Source organism: Macaca fascicularis, chromosome 14 (genome assembly GCF_037993035.2).
Source record: "Macaca fascicularis isolate 582-1 chromosome 14, T2T-MFA8v1.1".
Taxonomy (NCBI): domain Eukaryota; kingdom Metazoa; phylum Chordata; class Mammalia; order Primates; family Cercopithecidae; genus Macaca; species Macaca fascicularis.
The window spans coordinates 6929178-6950929 of NC_088388.1; the positions used below are offsets into that span (position 1 = coordinate 6929178).

A 21752-nucleotide genomic window follows, 5' to 3' on the forward strand; every position below is an offset into this window, starting at 1 on the left:
ATCCCAGCACTTTAGAAAGCCAAGGCAGGCGGATCAACTGAGGTCAGGAGTTCAAGACCAGCCTGGCCAACATGGTGAAACCTCGTCTCTACAAATACAAAAAATTAGCCGGGCGTGGTAGCGCATGCCTGTAATGCCAGTTACTCGGGAGGCTGAGGCAGGAGAATTGCTTGAACCCGGGAGACACAGGTTGTGTAACCCCCTCGAGGGGTTCACCTTGCCTGCTGCCTAGACAGAGCTGATTCATTAAGACAGGGGAATTGCAATAGAGAAAGAGTAATTCATGCAGAGCCGGCTGTGCGGGAGACTGGAGTTTTATTCTTACTCAAATTGGTCTCCTTGAGCATCTGGGGAGCAGAGTTTGTAAGGATAACTTGGTGGGTGGGGGAAGCCAGTGAACCAGCAGTGCTGATTGGTCAGAGATGAAATCACAGGGAGTCAGAGCTGTCATCTTGCACTGAGGCAGTTCCTGGGTGGGGGCCACAAGATCAGAGGAGCCAGTTTATTGATCTGGGTGGTACCAGCTGATCCATCAAGTGCAGGGTCTGCAAAATATCTCAAGCGCTGATCTTAGGAGCAGCTTAGGGAGGATCCGAATCTTGTAGTCTCCAGCTGCCTGACTCCTGAACCATAATTTCTTTTTTTTCGAGATGGAGTTTTGCTCTTGTTGCCCAGCCTGGAATGCAATGGCGCAATCTCAGCTCACCACAACCTCCACTACCCGGGTTCAAGCGATTCTCCTCCCTCAGTCTCCTGAGTAGCTGGGATTACAGGCATGCACACCACGCCCAGCTAATTTTGCATTTTTTAGTAGAGACTGTGTTTCATCATGTTGGCCAGGGTGATCTCAAACTCTCGACCTCAGGTGGTCCGCCCACCTCGGCCTCCCAAAGTGCTGGGATTACAGGCGTGAGCCACCATACCTGGCCCTAAACCATAATTTCTAATCTTGTGGCTAATGTTAGTCCTACAAAGGCAATCTAGTCCCCAGGCAACGAGGAAGTCTGCTTTGGGAAAGGGCTGTTACCGTCTTTGTTTATAAACTAAGTTTCTCCCAAAATTAGTTCAACCTACACCCAGAAATGAACAAGGACCGCTTAGAGATTAGAAGCAAGATGGAGGCTGGGCACAGTGGCTCAAGCCTGTAATCCCAGCACTTTGGGAGGCCAAGACGGGCGGATCATGAGGTCAGGAGATCGACACCATCCTGGTTAACACAGTGAAACCCTGTCTCTACTAAAAAATACAAAAAAACTAGCTGGGCGAGGTGGCAGGCACCTGTAGTCCCAGCTACCCGGGAGGCTGAGACAGGAGAATGGCGTAAACCCGGGAGGCGGAGCTTGCAGTGAGCTGAGATCCGGCCACTGCACTCCATCCTGGGCGACAGAGCAAGACTCCGTCTCAAAAAAAAAAAAAAAAAAAAAAAGAAGCAAGATGGATTCAGTTAAGTTAGATCTCTTTCACTGTCTCACAGTTTTGCAAAGGTGGTTTCCGTTGCAGTGAGCCGAGATTGCGCCACTGCACTCCAGCCTGGGCAACAGAGCGAGACTCTGTCTCAAAAAAAAAAAAAAAAAGAGTTCTCCTAGTGGCCCATGGAGGAGGATTTTGTGTTAGAGAAAATGAGCATGAAGGTGGGCTCAGCCCAAAGACATTGCCCAGTCACACACCTCCTGCCTACCACATCCCAGGGGGCCAGTCTCCTGCTGCCGTCTGGAAGACTCACTCCTTCTCCAGGTGAGAAATGCCTTTCCTTCCCTCTCCTTCATTGATTCTGAGAGTTGTGATTATGAATATTGTTCAATTCTACATTCAGGGTTGCTGCTCATTCATTCATTCCTCATACATTACTTGATCTCATACCGAGTGTTGGGTCTTGTTCTAGGTGCTGGGAATACAGTAGGAAGATAGGCAAAGTCCTTCCCCTCGATTTGCTGACATTCTGGTGGAGGCTGACACAAAGCACATACACCAATAAGCACCTGATGCACATCAGGCGGCACCGCAGAAGAACACAGGCCGGGTGGTGGCTCACACCTGTAATCCCAGAGTTTTGGGAGGCTGAGGCAGGAGGATTTTTTGAGGCCTTTGAGGCCAGGAATTTGGAACCAGCCTGGGCAACACAGGAGACCTCCATCTCTACAAAAATAAAAATTAGCTAGGCAAGGTGCTGCGTGCCTGTAGTCCTAGCTACTTGGGAGGCTGAGGTGGGAGGACTGAGCCCCAGCGTGTGAGGTGGTAGTGAGCTAGGACCATGCCACTGCATTCCAGCCTGGGCAACAGAGCAAGACCCTGTCTCCAAAAAAAAAGAACAATGCAGTCAGGACAAGCAAGGCCCAGAGAGTGGCTGGGTGAGGAGTGGTCCGTGAGAGCCCTAGGAGGAGGTGACATCTGACCAGAGACCTGGATTGAGTGGGGAATGGAGACTTTTTGGGATCTGAGGAAAGAGTTTCCAGATGGAGAGAACAGGATGTGCCCAGGTCTTGGGGTGGGAAGGAAGGTGGGTGGGATCTAGATCCTTCCAGCCCCAGGGTTTATACAGCAGTAGGAAAAGCAAGGGCTTTGGACCCAAGCAGGCGGGCACCGCACCTCTCTGTGCCTGTTTCCTCAATGGGGTGTGGTGATGGGAATGAGATGGGGGACAAGCCCGAGGTAACTCTCAGACACACAGTGGGGGCTTCTTGTAGCCAGAGACAAGGCTCCTGTGGCTTCTGCTCTTCCCCCGCTTCCTCCTCCACCCGTCTCTTTCTAGGAAAGGGACGGTGCCATCGGTCAGCCAGGGCAGTGGATGCTCAAGGAAGGAATAAGGGAAGTAGCCAGTGCCCCAGAGTCGCTGGCCTAAGGGAGCAGGGGTACACTCCACGTGTGGAATGGGATGGGGTGGATCTGGAGAGGCTAGTCTGGGCTCCTTGTCACAGGAGCTGGCTAGAGGAAGACAGAGGCCTGTGAATGGATTTCCAGGCCTCCAAGGGAGATGGTGGAGAAAAGAAGGCAAGGTGCAAGGGACTTGCTGGCCATGGCCCCCTTTCGACTTGTAATAAGAAGGCTCGGCAGAATGCACAGGTGTTTACCCCGAAAAATGGGACTCCTGGGTCTTCCACTCATTCCATAAACACTGCTGTTTTCTCGATGGGCACAGTGGCTCACACCTGTAATCCCAGCACTTTGGGAGGCTGAGGCAGGAGGATTGCTTGAGCCCAGGAGTTCAAGACTAGCCTGGGGGGCTGGGCGCGGTGGCTCACGCCTGTAATCCCAGCAGTTTGGGAGACCAAGGCAGGTGGATCACCTGAGGTCAGGAGTTCAAGACCAGCCTGGCCAACTTGGCGAAACCCCATCTCTAATAAAAATACAAAATAATAGCAGGGCATGGTAGCAGGCACCTGTAATCCCAGCGACGTGGGAGGCTGAGGCAGTAGAATTGCTTGAATGCGGGAGGCGGAGGTTGCAGTGAGCCGAGATCGCGCCATTGCACTCCAGCCTGGGAAGAGAGCAAGAGTCTCAAAAAAAAAAAAAAAAAATTAGCTGTACATAGTGGCGCGTGCCTGTAGTCCCAGCTACTCGGGAGGCTGAGGCAGGAGACTTGCTTGAACCCGGGAGGCAGAGGTTGCAGTGAGCCGAGATCGTGATATTGCACTCCAGCCTGGGAGACAGACTCAAAACAAAACAAGACAAAAAAAAAAAACACCAGCCTGGGTGACAGAGCAAGAGACCCCATCTCCACAAAAGGTAAAAGAAAACTTAGCCAGGCGTGGCTAAGTTTGTGTCTGGAGTCCCAGCTAATTGGGAGGCTGAGGCAGGAGGATCCCTTGAGCCTAGGAGGTCGAGGCTGCAGTGAGCCATGATCATGCCACTGCACTCCAGCCCGGGTGACACACCTTGTCTCAAAAAAAAACCACCCCAACACCTGCTGTTATTTTCTTTATATTGTTAACCAAGAGCATGAACTTTTATAACTTAAAAAGAGTCACGTGAACATATCCACGGTCCGTGTAGATTCTACATTTATTTGTTGGGGGCGGTAATGGGGCCCTTTGGAGGCGTGCGTTCGGTCGGGGGCCGGGAAGGCGGGGCCTCACCGAATCCTGGAGACTCCTGCGGATGCTACTGTGAGAAGCAGGACCGCGAAAGGGCTTTGCGTTCGCGGAAAGCCTGCAGCCGCACCTGCGGCGCCTCTGCGGCGGCCGCCGTCGGTCCTGCCCCGCCCCCTTCTTCCCCAGGAGCTGCAGAGGGGGGCGCCCTACCGGGTCCTGGGGGCGGGGCTCCCCTGGCCCCGCCCCCGGCGGCGCCGCTCAGCCTCCCGCCCCGCCCCTCCGCGCGTGACCTCGGCCCCGCCCCCGCGAGCCCCTGCCCCGTCCCCGCCCCCGCTCCCGGTCCCTCTGTCACTTCCTGAATCCCGCTTCCTGCTTCCCAGAGGCCGGGATCCGGAGCCGCCCGAAGCCGGTGCCGCAGCCCCGGGCTACCCCGGTGCCCCCGGTAAGAGCGGCAGGGCCGGGGCTGGGGGCGCGGGCGCGGGCTGGGCGGGGCTGCGGGGGCTGAGCGGGGATCGCGGGTCCCAGGAGCCTTTCCCCTCCCTTGCGCCCACTCTCAGTCCTACTCCCCTTGGCTGCCCATCCTCTCCTCTCCTGGGCGGGGGTCCCTGGAAGTTGGGCTCCTGGTTCACCCTGGACCCCGCTCCGAGGCCGCTCTGGGTTGCTTCGCGGCCGGCAGCTGCGTCCCGACCCCCATCTCTTCCTGGGGGTCATGCCGGGGCTCCCTGGACATTCCCTGGGACTCAGAACTGGGGCCTCACTTGGCCCCACAGTAGAGAGACTTTTCCTGCCTCCTCTCTCCTTCCTCCCCATTACCCAGCCTCCAAATCTCTAGGCAGGAAGGAGGCTGCTCCCGACTGGCTGGGACCTACAGCAGAGCTGAGAGCTCTCCAACTCCGGCACCTCCCACCTCCTGCCCCGCACACACACCAGAGCCAGGGAGGGGCCCTGCGTCCTGCAAAGCCCCTCAGCACTCAGCGGTGATCCGGGCCGGAGCATTTACCCCTCAGATCACTGCCTGCCGGGTGAGAGGCGGCCAGGCTCTGCACCTGTGACCCCATTCTGTAACTGGGGAAACTGAGACCCAGGAGGGTTACAGTGGCCAGGCTCCCGGTTGCCTCCTCTCGGCTCACCTTCAGCAGCCTAGGGAGGGCTGGAGTTGTTCGGCTGCACAGCGCTGACCCCGGCCTCTCTGTCCCGCAGACATGTCCTTCCGCAAAGTGGTCCGGCAGAGCAAATTCCGGCATGTGTTCGGGCAGCCGGTCAAGAACGACCAGTGCTATGAGGACATTCGCGTGTCCCGTGTTACCTGGGACAGCACCTTCTGCGCTGTCAACCCCAAGTTCCTGGCAGTGATTGTGGAGGCCAGTGGCGGGGGTGCCTTTCTGGTGCTCCCCCTAAGCAAGGTGGGTCCTGTCAGGGTTGGGGGGAAGAGGAGGCACCTCGGCCACCCCTGCTGGGCCTTTCTGCATACCTCAAATCCCTCATCTTGCCATTTCTCACACTGCTGGGCAGGCGTTATAACCCACATTTATTGCCCCAAGTGTTAGCACAGATAGAGAGTGGCCTGTTGCCATAGAGTCAGGATTAGAGGCAGCAAACATTTCCTGCTCACCTGGCGAGTGGGGCACAGTCACATCTGGGCCACCTGTGAGCCAGGACTTGCACGTCATTCCCACTCCATGGAAGGGAAGACCAAGACTCCGGGAGGGATGAAGCCCCCTGACTGCCCCCTCGTGCCCACAGACGGGCCGCATTGACAAGGCCTACCCGACGGTGTGTGGGCACACGGGACCTGTCCTGGACATCGACTGGTGTCCCCACAATGACGAAGTCATAGCCAGCGGCTCGGAGGACTGCACGGTCATGGTGAGGCACAGGACTGGCTGGGCCAGGGTCTCGGGCGTGGCTCAAGGGGGCCAGCAGTAGGGCCATCAGAGGACTGAGCCTGGTGGCCCTGTCCCTACCACAGGTGTGGCAGATCCCAGAGAATGGGCTGACCTCCCCACTGACAGAGCCGGTGGTGGTACTGGAGGGGCACACCAAGCGAGTGGGCATCATCGCCTGGCACCCCACGGCCCGAAACGTGCTGCTTAGTGCAGGTCTGCACCGCCCCCCGTTTTGTCCCCCCACGGACCTCTCCATACACCCCAGCAGCCCCTCCAGGGCCCACCTGACAGATGGGAAAGCTGAGGCCCTCAGAGTTGGAGAGACCCAGTCTGTCCCAGGGTGGTGGGCAGAGTGGGCCTTGGCCTGGTGAGCTAATGGCCTCCTGCCACCCGCCTGGCCTGAGCTGACAGCCCTCACCTGCCAGGCTGTGACAACGTGGTACTCATCTGGAACGTGGGCACAGCAGAGGAGCTGTTCCGCCTGGACAGCCTGCACCCTGACCTCATCTACAACGTCAGCTGGAACCGCAACGGCAGCCTGTTTTGCTCAGCGTGCAAGGACAAGAGCGTGCGCGTCATCGACCCCCGTCGGGGCACCCTGATGGCAGTATGTGGCCTCAGAGGGCAAGGATGGCTGTGAATAGGCCCAGGGCCTTGAGCAGGGCACTGCACTGACCAGCCTGTCCCCCCCACAGGAGCGGGAGAAGGCTCATGAGGGGGCCCGGCCCATGCGAGCCATCTTCCTGGCAGATGGCAAGGTGTTCACCACGGGCTTCAGCCGAATGAGTGAGCGGCAGCTGGCACTCTGGGACCCAGTGAGTGGCCAGCTTAAGGGGGCAAGCTTGAGACTTGGGCCCCACCCTGGAGAGCTCTGCCCTGGGCCAGGCAGGCATGGTTCACCGGAGAGGCCTGTGGTTCCTAGGTTCTCTACCTGGCACTTGAGGCTCTCAGGGCTGGGAACTCTGTCAGCCTTTCCTCTCCTGCCCCCTGCTCGCCCAACTGCCCCGCCACTCCCCCATGGCCTCCCACTGCCTCCGTGTCTTTGCCCATGTTCATACCAACGAAAGAACCTTTCTCTCCCTTGGTTGCCTGTACCACCCACTGCCTATGCAGGGCTCCCCACTCCTCCAGCAAGCCTCCTCCTCCAGCAAGCCTCCCGGCCCTGCCCTGAAGCGTCCTCTCCCCCAGCCCTTTCTGCTTCTGCACAGTGACCTCCAGGGCCCCTTGATCTGGGGCTGGTGCTGCTGGCACCCCAGGCTCCCCACGGTGGGGTATGTTTCAGCACTTGTTCAGTAGCCTGGGCATAGTCTTAAGGCCTGGAGGAAGCTGGAAAAGAGGGACCCTGGGAAAAAAGTGGAGCCAGGAGGGCCAGGTGGGGGTCGTCATGTGGGAAAAGGCATAGAGGCAGCAGAGGGCCCACCTGCATTTAGGGGGCAGTGCTGGCTGGCCTTAGTGAGGCCAGCTAAGGCCCGTCCTGGTTTGGGATTAGGGGGCGAGGAGGTTCTGCTTGGCCTGACTGCCCCCAATGTGCCAGGAAAACCTCGAGGAACCCATGGCCCTGCAGGAACTGGACTCGAGCAACGGGGCCCTGCTGCCCTTCTACGACCCCGACACCAGTGTGGTCTACGTCTGCGGCAAGGTGGGGCTGGGCAGGGCTGGCGAGGGGCAGGGAAGAGGCATGCCCGGGTGCTGAGCCCCCTCCCCACACAGGGTGACTCCAGCATCCGGTACTTTGAGATCACAGAGGAGCCCCCCTACATCCACTTCCTGAACACATTCACCAGCAAGGAGCCCCAGCGGGGCATGGGCAGCATGCCCAAGCGGGGCCTGGAGGTCAGCAAGTGCGAGATTGCCCGGTAAGAGGGCCAGCGAGGCCACTCAGGGACAGGGGCATCCAAGGTAAGAGGTCAGGTCACTGGAGGCTGCTCGGGAGCAGGCTGAAACCTTGGGCCAGGGAGGCCCGGCGGGCCATGGGAACTGTCATGAGGCAGCCTGTGTGGCGGTCTAGCCGCCTTAGGGGTCAGCCTGTGGAGGTCCTGGGGTGAGGACTGGAAGTGAAGGATGCTGGGAGCCAGGAGAGCTGGCGGTGGGGAGGGCGGGTGTTCCACCCACAGCTGCTCCTCGCATCCCCAGGTTCTACAAACTTCACGAGCGCAAGTGTGAGCCCATCGTCATGACTGTGCCAAGAAAGGTGAGGCCACCTGTCCCTCTGCTCATTTGCCCCTTTCTCCAGCAGGCGGGCCATGCAATTGTGACTAGGGCAAGGCCTGTGAACGGAACATGACCTAGTATGGTTTGTGGGCAGTGAGCTGGACAGATGCCAGCTTGCCCTTGTACCAGCCAGCTGTTGGGCTGTGCCAGTCAGGGGGCAAGTGGGGATGAGACACAGGGTGAGTGGGGGCCCTGCCCTGGATGAGCCACAGGAGAAGGATGCCAGGCAGTCAGGGAGGGAGTGGGAGCCAGAGATCTTCCTGAAGGAGGCAGTACCCATAGCACAGCTAGGGTGGCGCCATCCACTGGGGGCAGGCCAGGCGAAGGGCACGGTGGTGGGAATGGAGAGAGGAACACGGAGTCTGGCCGCAGTGGGGAATCCCATGAAGAGGGGACCGGGCCACATGTGGCTTGGCCTCAGATACCAAGAGCCTTGGACACGCTTCCATGATTCTCTGGCCAGCGTTTGCCGACTGCTCTTTCAACATGCCAGGCACATTTTGGGGAGTGAAGCTGAGAGCTGAGCTGATAGGGCCTGCTCCAGGAGCTCACAGTCCATGGACCCCAGAATCCCACAAAGCCACACAGTGGCGCCTGTGGCCTGCAGGGGAAGGTGGTGACAGGGGCCTTGCTCAGAAGGGTGGGAAAGCTTCAGAGGGAGCTGTTGGCGGCGTCCAGAAGGGAAGTGAAAGGCCACAATGGAGCTTTCGAGAGGCCCCTTGGGGCCAGGCCATGGGAGAATGGGTTAACAGAGTGCAAGCCTGGAGGCCCAGGGATGAGGGGACCCTATGGGGCCTCCCAACTGATCCTGACGTCCTGGCCCCCTGCCCAGTCGGACCTCTTCCAGGATGATCTGTACCCCGACACAGCCGGGCCCGAGGCAGCCCTGGAGGCTGAGGAGTGGGTGAGCGGGCGGGACGCTGACCCGATCCTCATCTCGCTGCGGGAGGCCTACGTGCCCAGCAAGCAGCGGGACCTGAAGATTAGCCGGCGCAACGTGTTGTCTGACAGCCGGCCCGCCGCGGCCCTGGGCTCCTCCCGCCTGGGGGCCCCTGCAGCCACCACCACTGCTGCTGATGCCACTCCCAGCGGCAGCCTGACCAGAGCTGGGGTATGCACCCACAGGCAGGGGTGATGCTGGGAGCCCCTCCTGTGGCCCTGGCCTGCTGTGTGGGCCTGGGCCATTTGCTCTCCCTCGCTGGGGTAGTGGTGGGTTTGGGAGGGCTATGGCTTAGCAGCCCCTGACCACCACCCCCTACCCCCACTTCATGTCCCCACAGGAGGCTGGGAAGCTGGAGGAGGTGATGCAGGAGCTGCGGGCCCTGAGAGCGCTGGTCAAGGAGCAGGGGGAGCGCATCTGCCGCCTGGAGGAGCAGTTGGGCCGCATGGAGAACGGGGATGCGTAGGGCCGCAGCCATGCGCCACCTTCATCTCCTCCTCCGCCCCCTTCCCACTCAGCTTCTGCCAGCGGGTCGCACCCGGCTGGCTGGCTGCCCAGGGCCTCTGAGGCAGCGCAGGGGTCGGTTCCCACCCCGACCTGTCCCGGGCCGAGGCCGAAGCCACCACCCAGCTTTCTTCACTGTTCCTGTGGAGGATTTCCATGCCCAGGCGAGCTCCTCCTCCTCTGAGGGACCATTTCCCCGACCACTGCCCAGCCCTCTGCTCCCTCCCCAGAGGAGGCGGGAAGGTGGGCTCTATATTTTCATTCCAAATAAAATTCTCTTTCTAAAAGCCGGGCTGACCTGCCGCTGCAAGGGTGGGGCTGAGAAGTCTGGAAACCTGGAGACAGATGATGTCGCAGGAGTCACCCATGTGCTGGTGTGGGGGCAGTGAGCAGCCCCATAGACATTGCTCCCCTGGATTGTCAGGCAGGGAAACTGAGGCAGAGGACCTGGGCACACATGCAAGGCTGCATCCAGCTTCAAGTTGGTGCTGCTTCTCCCTTGGAGGACAGGCCCTGCAGCCCAGCCTCCTCCAGGAAGGCCGGGGAGGGTCTGGTGTGGACCAGGGGTCCTGCAGCAGGGAGGGGCAGATGGGGTATGTGGGCAGGAAGCGGAAGCCCGGGCCACCCTTCACTGCAGACGAGCACTGAGCTCACTTCTCGCTCAACACAGCCAGAGCTGGAGGTGGGTGCCCGGCGCGGAGGGGCCTGTGGACCAATGGTGAGCCTCGGAACCCCCCGGGTTCTTGGGATGGGGGCCACAGGCGGTCGGGGCTGGACTGTCTGGGCCGGTGGAGCTGAGGAGGGCCCCACACTGGCTCCGGGGAAGAGGTGAGACCTAAGAGAAGTATGGCAGAGGCTGGACCTTTCTCTCACCTGAGCTGGGCTCTCTGGGACTCCGGGCATGGCCCCCGGCACCCCACACTGGACCAGGCCCCCCTGAGGAGCCCGGGGAAGGCCCTCACCTGGTCTTCCTGTGAGCGGGAACTTGCATTCCTGGAACCTGGGTGGACAGCCTGGGGTGCTGGGGGAGGCTGGCTGCACCTCAGCACCCCTCCCCCGACACCCCCCACCTAGCCTGTTCCAACCGCAGACTTCCTCTGGCAGCTGCGCCCGCCTCCCCCAGCCCCCCGGCCCTGCACGCCTGGGGCCCTCAGGGACTGGGAGTGGAACGGAAACCCTGCAGCTGGGGCAGCCCCGTGGTGGGGAGGGAGGAAGAGGGGCCTCCCGGAGCCCTGCTTGGGGACCTGGCCAAGCAGAAGATGAGCAGTTGCCTCGGGGAGGGTCCAGGCCCCTCCATCCTCCATCCTCCATCCCAGGCCTCAGGGAGAGCGAGCCCTGACACCAACTAGCAACCTCTTTCCCTCCCTCCCATCTCCTCCCCCACCCACCCAGGCAGCCTAGACATGTTTCACCCACGCTGACTACCTACTAACATGCTTGACCCAAAAAGCCCCCTTCTCCTAGCAGCTTATTGTGGGGGGTAGATAATAGACATAAAAAATGAGTACAGTTATCTCTTGATTAGGTGGCATGAGAGGAAAAAGGCGCTGAGTGCTAGGGGGTGCTAGGGGGTGCTGGGGTGGGCTGCAGTGATAGACATCAGGGTAGAGGTTAAGGTCAGGTTCAGCCTCACTGGGGTGACCTTTGAGCACAGTGAGCAGGCCATGCAGCCTGGGGGAGGGGAGGGTGGGAGGAGGTGGAGCTTTCCGGGCAGAGGGAACAGCCAGTGCGAAGGCCCCAGGCAGGTGGCTCTGTGCAGCGGTTGGGGGAGGCGAGTGGTAGGGAGGAGGTTGGAGGAATGGGGGCTGATCTCACAGGGCCAGAGCCTGGTTGACCAAATAAGGCCTTGGCCTTCTCTGCTTGGCTGTCCCAAGAGGATCCCAAAGAGAAAAAAAGGAAAGTGGTCTTGATCACCCAGCCTGCCCCGCACTAGGCCCCATCCCAGGTGCTGAGCCCTCTGAGCCCCTGCCTGTCTCCCACAGGCTCTGCCCTGCACCCTAGGGCTCGGGATGCTGCTGGCCCTGCCAGGGGCCTTGGGCTCAGGTGGCAGCGCGGAGGACAGCGTGGGCTCCAGCTCTGTCACCGTTGTCCTGCTGCTGCTGCTGCTCTTGCTGCTGGTCACCGGCCTGGCACTGGCCTGGCGCCGCCTCAGCCGTGACTCGGGGGGCTACTACCACCCGGCCCGCCTGGGTGCCGCGCTGTGGGGCCGCACACAGCGCTTGCTCTGGGCCAGCCCCCCGGGCCGCTGGCTGCAGGCCCGAGCTGAGCTGGGGTCCCCAGACAATGATCTTGAGCGCCAGGAGGATGAGCAGGACGCAGACTATGACCACGTCACGGATGGTGGCCTGCAGGCTGACCCCGGGGAAGGCGAGCAGCTATGTGGAGAGGCGTCCAGCCCAGAGCAGGTCCCCGTGCGGGCTGAGGAAGCCAGAGACAGTGACACGGAGGGCGACCTGGTCCTTGGCTCCCCAGGACCAGCAAGCGCAGGGGGCAGTGCTGAGGCCCTGCTGAGTGACCTGCACGCCTTTGCTGGCAGCGCGGCCTGGGACGACAGCGCCAGGGCAGCTGGGGGCCAGGGCCTCCATGTCACCGCACTGTAGCAGCTGGTCTTGGTGTCCCATCTCTGCCACGGCCACTCACTCCCTGTACCTCTGCTTCCCAAGATGCCATGGCTGGATTGGACCCCCACCCCACATGACCACACCTCAGACTGTCACCCCCCACCAGTTCCCAAGTCCACGTGTACCCCCCTCACCATGGGAAGGGCCCCGGCCCCACCCCTACCCCCACCCCCACCCCCACCCCCACAGGCATCAGGCAACCATTTGAAATAAAACTCCTCCAGCCTGTGACCCTGTGGTCCTACAGAGACCCCTCCCTCCCAGACCAGGGGCTCCCCCTGGCACAATCCAACCCACCCCTGCCCCCAGGCGTGCAGCGCAAAGAGTCAGGTCAGCGCCATGATTCAGCCCTTTAATCTTCCACAGGAGCAGCTAGCTGAGCGCAGGGCATGGTGGGCAGCAGCGCTCTGGCCCCAGCAGTCGTAGCCTGGAGCCCTCCATGCCCATGATTCAGGGGCACAGCTGCCCCAGCAGGCACACACTTTCGCACGCACTCACACCCCACTCCCAGACACACCCCCAGGTCTCTGACACTGGCCCAGGGACCTGCTGCCCTCACAGCCGCAGGGATAGGGCTCAAGGGCTGCCCTCAACCCCACTCAGCTTCCTAGCGTCCTGGACGCCCACGGCCCCTCTTGGACTTCTTGGTCCCTGAGGGGGGACGGATGGGGAGAGGGGCGGTGATTGAGGGTGGCAGTGGCGGCGGCGGTGGCAGGAGTGGAGGTAGAGGTGGCTCCATGGGCTCCGGCAGGCTGGGGCTGGGCCGAAACCCCTCAAAGGGGGAGAACTTGAGGGGGCTGCAGGGGAAACCAAGGCAGAGTAAGAGCTTCCTAGGCCCTGCCAGGGCCTCCCAGCACTCGATCAAGGAAGGCAGACTTTCCCACCTGCCCAAGCACACAGGCCGTGGGCTCCACAAACTCCCACCTAGGCAGCCTGACCGCAAGGGGGGTAGGGACTGAGGTCCCCATCGTAGACACAGCAACCTAAGCCAACACTGGCTGACAGACGTGGCCAAGGCACCCAAGGCTGGAGCTGGCGTCCTGCCTGCTAGTGTCCCTATCCCAGCCACACATCCCCACATCCCTCAGTACCTGATGGGGGCCCGGGGGCTACTGTTGAGGCGCCTAGGTGAGCGCAGCTTGGGCTGGAAGGAGAAGCCCTCCTTGATGCTGTCCAGGACAGACGGCGCCACGTACGTGAAGCCCTGGGGTCGGAGGCAGGGCCATGCGACACTCAGTAACTTCCATCCTTAGCCACCATCCCTGCCCTGGTCCCACAGTCCCCAGGCCCCCGCACTCACCAGGAAGGCCTGGTTGGCACTCTCACTGAGGGCCGTGTCATCGGGACTGTCCACCGGCGTCTGCCGTGTGAAGCGGGTATCAAACTGGCTCACGTCCTCCTCCGACTGCTGTGGGCCGACCAGAGAGGGGGAGGGATCAGAGGGCACCAAGATGCAGGTTCTCCACTTGCCACCCACCACCGGCCACCGGCCACTGGGCCTGCTGCTCACCAGACAGGGCCTGAAAGGGGGGTCCACACGCCGGGCCAGAAGGTCGTCCCAATTCACGTGCCGGAAAAAGGGATGCCTCTGTGGGTAGAGAATGCCCCGAACCCACTAACAGCTCACCTGCTTGCCTCCTTGGTTACTCCCTCTGCCCTGGGGCCCTACCCCCATTCCTGGCACCCTTGGAGACTCAGCCCTACCCCTGGTGGTGGCCCCAAACCCACCTGCACATCAGCAGCATCCCCTGGACCACCCCCAATCCTCTGGCTGGGATTCCGTTTCAGAAACTGTGGGACCAGGAGAGAGGGTGAGGGCCTGGGCAGTACTGTTCCTGTGTCCCCACATCCCAGGGCTAGCCGGAGTGGGGGTCAGGTGACATGGGAGAGAATGCCTTTGGGTGTGGTTCCCACCTGTGGATACCCTGGGGACTTTCAAGTTTTGGTCAATGGAGCCACCTTCTCCACAAAGGCTTTGCAGAGGCTCCTGGGCCCTGGCATTGCCCCAGGGCGCTTTGGTGAGGCACCAACTCCCCATGTGGCTGCCCGGCCTCCCTCTAACACCTCTGATGTTCGTCTTTGATGGAAGTGTGGCCAGCTCATCACAAGCACGTCCCCAGTTAGGACTCAGCCTAAGGTCTGGGCTAGGGCAGCAGCTGGTCTGTGACAGAGCTGAGACCTGGGCTGAATCCCGGACTTCAAGGGAGGGGCTCCTTTTACTCCCAGAGGCAAACTGCACAGGGCAGGGTGGCCCTGGCCTCCCCATAGCCCAGAGAGACTCAAGAACACGTGCTGAGTGGCTGGCAGGGCCCCAGAGAAGAGAGAAAGGAGTCCCACCTTTTTGACAAGGTCCCGGGCATCTGGGGTGAGGTAGGGGGGCAGCGCCAGCTTGCCCTTGATGATCTTATCCATGGTTTTCTTCCGGTTCTCTGCAGTGAAGGGGGGCTGGAGGAGGAGGAAGGTGAGAGGAGCCTTGTGGGCCTCCCACCAGGCCCTGCCCTTGCCCCAGTAGGGGGGCTCCTCCCACCCCTGCCCCTGCCCCTCCTCCTCCCAGGAGGCTGGACTTGCCGATCCAGTGAGCATGTCGTACATCAGGGCCCCCAGGCTCCACCAGTCCACAGCCCGGTTGTGGCCACTGCGCACCAGAATCTCAGGGGCCCTGGGGTCCGGGTGGAACTGTCAGTCAGGCCATGCCCCTTCGGGCTGTCCTCCCGACCCCTGGGCCAGCCAAGTGCCACTTACATGTACTCAATGGTGCCGCAGAAGGTGTGAGTGACAGCGCCCTCATGGATCGACTCCTTGCAGAGTCCAAAGTCAGTCAGTTTGATGTGGCCTGAGGAAGAGTGTGGAGAGGCATGACCAGGGCCCCACCCCACCCACAGAGCTCCTCGGCCTCCCCACAGATCGCAGACCCCGCCGGCAGCTGCCCGCACACACAGGCGCACCCTGGCTGCTGAGCATGATGTTCTCGGGCTTGAGGTCCCGGTAGATGATGCCCTGGGAGTGGAGATGGCCCAAGGCCAGCGTGATCTCGGCCAGGTAGAAGCTGCAGAAACAAAACAGGGTGAAGGCGGGAGTAGGGCAGGGACCCGGCGGCCTCAGGAAAGTGGAGGAGTTAACACCCACCAGGCTGTATCTTCCAGGAAGATGCCCTCTCGCTCCAGATGCGTGAAGAGCTCGCCACCTGCCACACAAACACGTCAGCAGCCACATGCTGGGTCCAAGTCCCTTTACACTTTCTGAGTCTATTTCTTCTTGGGGAAAGCGGAGCTCATAATTCCTGCCCTACCTGCCTCACAGAGCTGCCGTGGGGATTCAATTCAATTCAGCAAACATCTACCGACGCCTACTCGGTGCCTGGCCCTGTGCTGGGTGAAGCTGGGGACAGGATGAAGAGACCCAGCCACTGCCCTCAGGACGCTCAGTCTACTGGGGAGACAGACATGTACACAACAGCTCTAATACGCCAGGCCCAGGCCACAGCTCCAAGAGCTTAGCCCAAAAGATCTCGCAGAGGAGACAGGGAAGACAGCGTGAATCCCAACACAACAGAACAGAGAAAGTGCGGTTTGCTGGGACTTTAAGGGGATGCTGAGATGAACAGAGCGAATGTAGAGCATGGAGGCAGAAGCTCGCAGGGTTCATCTGGCCCAAACGAGGGAAAGGCAGGCCAAGACTGCTCACAGCCAGCAGGGGTCAGCTGGCCTAGGGGTGAGGCTTGATCTGGGCAGCAAGCCACAGGACTGAATAGAAGGTCCGGGAGCAGCCCCAGGCTCTATGACCTCAGCAGTCCGAGGAGGAGACACTAGAAAGCAGGTGAGCAGGAGGCCTCAGCCCACTTAGAAAAGTGCTCTGACCAACCCACCAGGCCCCTGAGAGTAGACTGATAGAGTAGGACGCTACAGTGAATGAACCAGTTGGACTGGGGACTTGACAGGATGCAGGGCACACAGGAGAGAAGAACAAAACAGGGAGGGGAGTAGGAAGAGACACAACCATCCTCTGGACTTCTACCCAAATTCCCACCATGCCCATCCACCCCCAACACATGTGAGGGACACAGTAGGTGCTGGACAGACGTTTGCTGAATGAATGAATGAATGAATGATGGGACAGATGCACGGATAGATGGGTGGATGGGTAGGACAGAGTGGGGGCCCCTAGCCAACCCCCACAGACTCATCTCTCAAGAGCTTCCCCCCAGAGCTTCCTATGCTGGCTCCCTGCTCCCGCCACATACCCCTGCCTGGGCCCACACTCATACCACTGAGGCACTCAAGGATGAGGTAGAGTTTGCCACCAGTCTGGAAGGCATAGGCCAGTTCCACAATAAAGGGGTGCTTCACAGACTCCAGAATGTTCCGCTCAGCCCGTGTGTGTGCTGTGTCCTTGGCGTTGCGCACAATTTTGGCCTGGAGATACAGGAATTGGTTAGAAACTAGGGCATCCAGGCTGGGCGCGGTGGCTCACACCTGTAATCCCAGCACTCTGGGAGGCCGAGGCAGGTGGATCACCTGAAGTCAGGAGTTTGAGACCAGTCTGGCCAACATGGCAAAACCCCGTCTCTACTAAAAATAGAAAAATTAGCTGGGTACGATGGTACACGCCTGTAATCCCAGCTACCAAGGAGGCTGAGGCAGGAGAATTGCTTGAACCCAGGGACAGAGGTTGCAGTGAGCTGAGATCCCGCCACTGCACTCCAGCCTGGGTGTGAGTGACGGTGCCCTCATGGATCGACTCCTTGCAGAGTCCAAAGTCAGTCAGTTTGATGTGGTTGAGACTATCCCAAAAAAAAAAAAAAAAAAAAAAAGGCCGGGCGCAGTGGCTCAAGGCTGTAATCCCAGCACTTTGGGAGGCCGAGATGGGCAGATCACGAGGTCAGGAGATCGAGACCATCCTGGCTAACACGGTGAAACCCTGTCTCTACTAAAAAACACAAAAAATTAGCCGGGCGAGGTGGCGGGTGCCTGTAGTCCCAGCTACTCGGGAGACTGAGGCAGGAGAATGGCGTAAACCCAGGAGGCGGAGCTTGCAGTGAGCTGAGATCCGGTCACTGCACTCCAGCCTGGGCGACAGAGCGAGATTCCGTCTCAAAAGAAAAAAACTGGGGGCATCCAGAGCTCCTCAGACCATCCATCTGTTACCTGCTGCCATGCTCTGTCACTCCATTGTATTTCTCCATAATTCTGCTGCTGTCAGCCATCATCATTTCCAGGGATGGGTTTATCCTCTAACACAGGGTTTCTCAACCTGGGCACTACTGACACCTGGGACCAGGTCATTCTTTGTTGTGGGAGGCTGCCCTGTGCACCGTGGGACGTTCAGCAGCATCCCTGGCCTCCACCCCCCGGGTGCCAGTAACTCTCCTCTCTCGCCTTGACAATCAAAAATGTGTCCATGCCAGGCACAGTGGATCACACCTGTAATCCCAGCACTTTGGCAGGCTGAGGCAGGCGAATCACCTGAGGTCAGGAGTTCAAGACCAGACTGACCAACATGGTGAAACCCCGTCTCCACTAAAAAGTACAAAAACTAGGCCAGGCACAGTGGTTCATGGCTATAATCCTAGCACTTTGGGAGGCCGAGCTGGGTGGATCACCTGAGGTTAGGAGTTCAAGACCAGCCTGGCCAACATGGCAAAAACCCATCTCTACTAAAAATACAAAAAAAATTAGCCAGGCATGGTGGTTCATGCTTGTAATCCCAGCTACTCGGGAGGCTGAGGCAGGAGAATCACTTCAACCTGGGAGGTGGAGGTTGCAGTGAGCTGAGATCGCACCACTGCACTCCAGCCTGGGAGACAGAGTGAGACTCCGTCTCAAAATAAATAAGTAAATAAATAAAAATACAAAGATTAGCCAGGTGTGGCGGCACACGCCTATAATCCCAGCTACTCAGGAGGCTGAGGTAAGATAATTCCTTGAACCCGGGAGGCAGAGGTTGCAGTGAGCAGAGAGTGCACCACTGTACTTCAGTCTGGGCAACAAAGCGAGACTCTATCCCAAAAGAAAAAAAAAATGGCTAGGCGCGATGGCTCATGCCTGTGATCCCAGCTCCCAGCACTTTGGAGGCCAAGGCGGGTGGATCACTTGAGATTAGGAGTTAGAGACCAGCCTGGTGAAACCCCGCCTGTACAAAAAATACAAAAATTAGCTGGGTGTGGTGGCAGGCACCTGTAATCTCAGCTACTCCGGAGGCTAAGGCACAAGAATCACTTGAACCTGGGAGGCGGAGGTGGCAGTGAGCCAAGATCACACCACTGCACTCCAACCTGGGTGATAGGGCGAAACTCCTTCTCAAAACAAGGGAAAAAAAAAACAGTGTACAGACATGTTGTCAAATGTCTGCTGGGAGTCAAAATTGCTCCCATTGAGAATTACTGCAAGACAATACACATCACAACAGACAATAAACAAGTAAATGCCAAAGACAGGGCCCCTCCTCCACTGTGTTCCCTGCTGTCTTCCCAAAGCCTGGTACAGCACATTGGGAATGGCAGTCACACAGTATTCGTTGGCTGAACAAGTGACTCACCTTCCTTAGGACTTTCATGGCATATATTTTGCCCAAGTTGGTGCCTTGCACCTTTCGCACCTGGAACACCTGTAGGGCAGGGGAGACAGGATCAACTTCCCTCTCCACATCCTATCTTCAAGAAGTCCCACCCTAAGCTCTGGCTTTGGGACCAGGAGGCCTAGGCCCTGCCAAGGGTGGGGCAGTGAAGATTTCAAGTCCGATTGGAGAGGATTTGGCCTTCCCTCCTTTATGTTTCTGGCTCTGAATCCCCTTAGAAGCCCTGCTGATTCACAAGTCTACTTTGTTTTGAGAACGCTTTGCTGCCTGCAGATGGAGGCTGGGAGACAGGAGGAGGGTGCGCCCGCCCCTACCTTGCCATAGCCCCCCTTGCCCAGCACACGCAGCAGCTCAAAGCAGTGGGGCCCGATGCGCTCTGGGCAGAGGTTCACGCTGGTCTCAGTCAGCTCCACCTCTTCATAGTGTCCCACAGGCCTACAGACACAAGGGGTTAATGAGGACAAGGCTCTAGTGCTCCCCAGTTCCCCTTCCCCACTCCATTCCCCTCTCCCCCAACACGACCCTCACTCACTCCAGGCCAGCTGCCCTCAACTCGGCAAAGGGACACACGTCCTGTGAGAAACCGAGGGGTAAGAGCCAAGGAAGGTGCCAGGATACCTCCCCGCTCCCGCTCAGGTTGGACTGGTTGGCCCAGGAGAGAAGGGTGTCAGGCATGGCAGCTGGCATGGGATGTGCAAGAACTGGGAAGAAGCCGAGGGCAGGAAAAGGAGAATCGGGGGAAAAGGCTGGGGTTCTGGAAGAGAGGTCGGGGTGAGGCCGGGATCTGAGAAGGATCTGGGTCTGCAAAGGGTCGGAGCCCGCTCCGGGCGTGCGGAGCCGCTGCTCCGGCCTCGGCTGGGTGACAGGATCGGCTCCAAGATTCAGTAGCGCCAGGGCGGGGCACTCACCGCGGAGCTGAGCTCTGGCTCGCCCTCGCCCTCGCCCTCGCTGCCTTCCTCCGTCTCCAAATCCAAATCAAACACGGCCGCCATGCAGGCGCCGGCCCCGCGGGCCCCTCGGCCCGTACCCGGCCGCGCACCGACTGACAGTTCCGGACCTAAACATCATCTCTCCGCGACGGCGGCCGCGCGCGCCGATGACGCAAGTCTTACTCCCCCTCCGCAAAATCGCTTATCCTGGTGGGGAACAAAGATGGCGTCCGTCGCAAGGCCTCTCGGGAATTGTAGTCCTAGAGTGGCGAGGCGCCCAGCCTTCAGCCTGCGGAATCCTCTCGGCAGGACCCTTGGTCTTCCCAGCACGGCTCTCTGGGAGCCCGTTTTGGTTCTACCGAGAGTTTTGAGTTTGGATGGGGCAGGGTCGGAAGTGTATGCAGGTGTGAATGTAAATACAATCCCCAGCCCTGTTGGAGCCGGGTACTGCCAGGCCGGCTGCGTGATGAAAGGCAGGTCGCCTTGCTTTCCGTTCGCTCCTGAAAGGGAGACAGTGGCATCAGGGTCTCCTCAAAGTGCCTCTGGCTCGAGGACCCTGCAGATCGGAGCATTTACTGAGTGGCCAGCTCACTGCCAGGTTATGTTGCCAGGTTCCCGCCTTAAATAGGGTTTGGGGGTCAGTGATACACCTGTAAATATGAGATTTTGTTGGCGTTTACTCCCTCGTCAGGTTAAGCACATTTAGGCACCTGGTACAGAATAGACACTTCAAAAAACGTTGTTGAGGCCGGACACGATGCCTCACGCCTGTAATCGTAACACTTTGGGAAGCCAAGTAGGGAGGATCACTTGAGGCCAGGAGTTCAAGGTTACAGTGAGCTATGATGGTGCCACCGCATTCCAGGCTTGGTGACAGAGTGAGATCCTGTCTCAAAAAAACAAAAAGGTCAGAGGCGGTGGCTCACACCTGTAATCTCAACACTTTGGGAGGCCGAGGTGGGTGGATCACTTGAGGCCAAGAGTTGATGAAACTCTGCCTCTACTATAAATACAAAAATTAGACAGGCGTGATGGCACGCACCTGTACTCCCAGCTACCGAGGAGGCTGAGGTGGGAGAATCGCTTGAACTCGGGCAGCGGAGGTTGCAGTGAGCCAAGATCGCGCCATTGCACTCCAGCCTGGGCGACAGAGTGAGACCAAGTCTCAAAACAAATAAAACCCCAAAACTTGGCCAGGTGCGGTGGCTCGGACCAGCTTGACCAACATGGAGAATTGTGCCTCCACTAAAAACACAAAATTAGCCGGGCATGGTGGCACATGCCTGTAATCCCAGCTACTCAGGAAGGCTGAGGCAGGCGAATTGCTTGAACCTGGCAGCGGAGGTTGCAGTGAGCCAACATCACGCCATTGTATTCCAGCCTGGACAACAAGAGCGAAACTTCGTCTCAAAAAAAAAAAAAAAAACTAAAAAAAAACAAAAACAAAAAAACCCAAAACTTTACTGTTTTTTTCTTTTGTTTAGTTTTTCAGACAGGATCTTTTTTTTTTTTTTTTTTTTTTTTGAGACGGAGTCTCACGCTGTTGCCCAGGCTGGAGTGCAGTGGCGCGATCTCGGCTCACTGCAAGCTCCGCCTCCCGGGTTCCCGCCATTCTCCTGCCTCAGCCTCCTGAGTAGCTGGGACTACAGGCGCCCGCCACCTCGCCCGGCTAGTTTTTTGTATTTTTAGTAGAGACGGGGTTTCACTGTGGTCTCGATCTCCTGACCTTGTGATCCGCCCGCCTCGGCCTCCCAAAGTGCTGGGATTACAGGCTTGAGCCACCGCGCCCGGCCAGACAGGATCTTATGCTGTCACCCAGGCTGAAGTGCAGTGGCAAGATCATGGCTTATTGCAGCCTTGACTTCTTGGGCTCCAGTGATTCTCCCACCTCCAATCCCAAGTAGCTGGAACGACAGGCACATGCCACCACAACCAAACACCCGGCTAATTTTTTTTTCTGTTTTCCTTTCTTTCTTTCTTTCTTTTTTTTCTTTCTTTTTTAGAGAGGAGGTCTTGTTTTGTTGCCCAGGAGGCTGGTCTTGAACTCCTGGACTCAAGTG

At 59.0% G+C, this 21752-nt stretch overlaps 3 protein-coding genes across 12 annotated transcripts; 2 read left to right on the forward strand and 1 right to left on the reverse strand.

The window, feature by feature from the left end:
• Positions 1-4375: 4375 nt before the first annotated feature.
• Positions 4376-9856, forward strand: CORO1B (coronin 1B). 4 transcript variants are annotated; one of them, XM_005577073.4, is made up of 12 exons: positions 4376-4470; positions 4846-5050; positions 5229-5431; positions 5772-5894; positions 5998-6127; positions 6340-6521; positions 6610-6729; positions 7449-7553; positions 7625-7770; positions 8048-8105; positions 8958-9236; positions 9406-9856. In XM_005577073.4, the coding sequence occupies exons 3-12, from the start codon at positions 5231-5233 to the stop codon at positions 9529-9531; spliced, it is 1470 nt and encodes a 489-aa protein (XP_005577130.1). In that variant the 5' UTR covers positions 4376-4470; positions 4846-5050; positions 5229-5230; the 3' UTR covers positions 9532-9856. The 4 variants fall into 4 exon arrangements, with proteins under 4 accessions (XP_005577130.1, XP_005577129.1, XP_005577131.1 ...); XM_005577072.4 differs by having other exon boundaries at positions 4861-5050; XM_005577074.4 differs by having other exon boundaries at positions 4865-5050.
• A 59-nt stretch (positions 9857-9915) lies between these two features.
• PTPRCAP (protein tyrosine phosphatase receptor type C associated protein) lies at positions 9916-12421 on the forward strand. Of its 2 annotated transcripts, none has more exons than XM_065529375.2 (2): positions 9916-10287; positions 11552-12421. In XM_065529375.2, exons 1-2 carry the CDS (start codon positions 10027-10029, stop codon positions 12167-12169), a joined length of 879 nt encoding a protein of 292 aa, XP_065385447.1. In that variant the 5' UTR covers positions 9916-10026; the 3' UTR covers positions 12170-12421. The 2 variants fall into 2 exon arrangements, with proteins under 2 accessions (XP_065385447.1, XP_015289866.2); XM_015434380.4 differs by having other exon boundaries at positions 10222-10397.
• A 107-nt stretch (positions 12422-12528) lies between these two features.
• RPS6KB2 (ribosomal protein S6 kinase B2) lies at positions 12529-19807 on the reverse strand. Of its 6 annotated transcripts, none has more exons than XR_012422990.1 (15): positions 19672-19807; positions 19296-19336; positions 19078-19198; positions 18725-18793; positions 16455-16602; positions 15317-15374; positions 15136-15236; positions 14933-15023; positions 14781-14849; positions 14528-14635; positions 13919-13981; positions 13701-13778; positions 13491-13598; positions 13282-13394; positions 12529-12987 (listed from the first exon to the last, which is right to left on the reverse strand). XR_012422990.1 is itself a non-coding variant. In XM_005577078.4 (15 exons), exons 1-15 carry the CDS (start codon positions 19753-19755, stop codon positions 12798-12800), a joined length of 1464 nt encoding a protein of 487 aa, XP_005577135.1. In that variant the 5' UTR covers positions 19756-19807; the 3' UTR covers positions 12529-12797. The 6 variants fall into 6 exon arrangements, 2 of the variants coding, with proteins under 2 accessions (XP_005577135.1, XP_015289861.1); XM_005577078.4 differs by having other exon boundaries at positions 14759-14849; XR_012422992.1 differs by lacking the exon at positions 14781-14849.
• Between the last annotated feature and the right edge of the window lie 1945 nt (positions 19808-21752).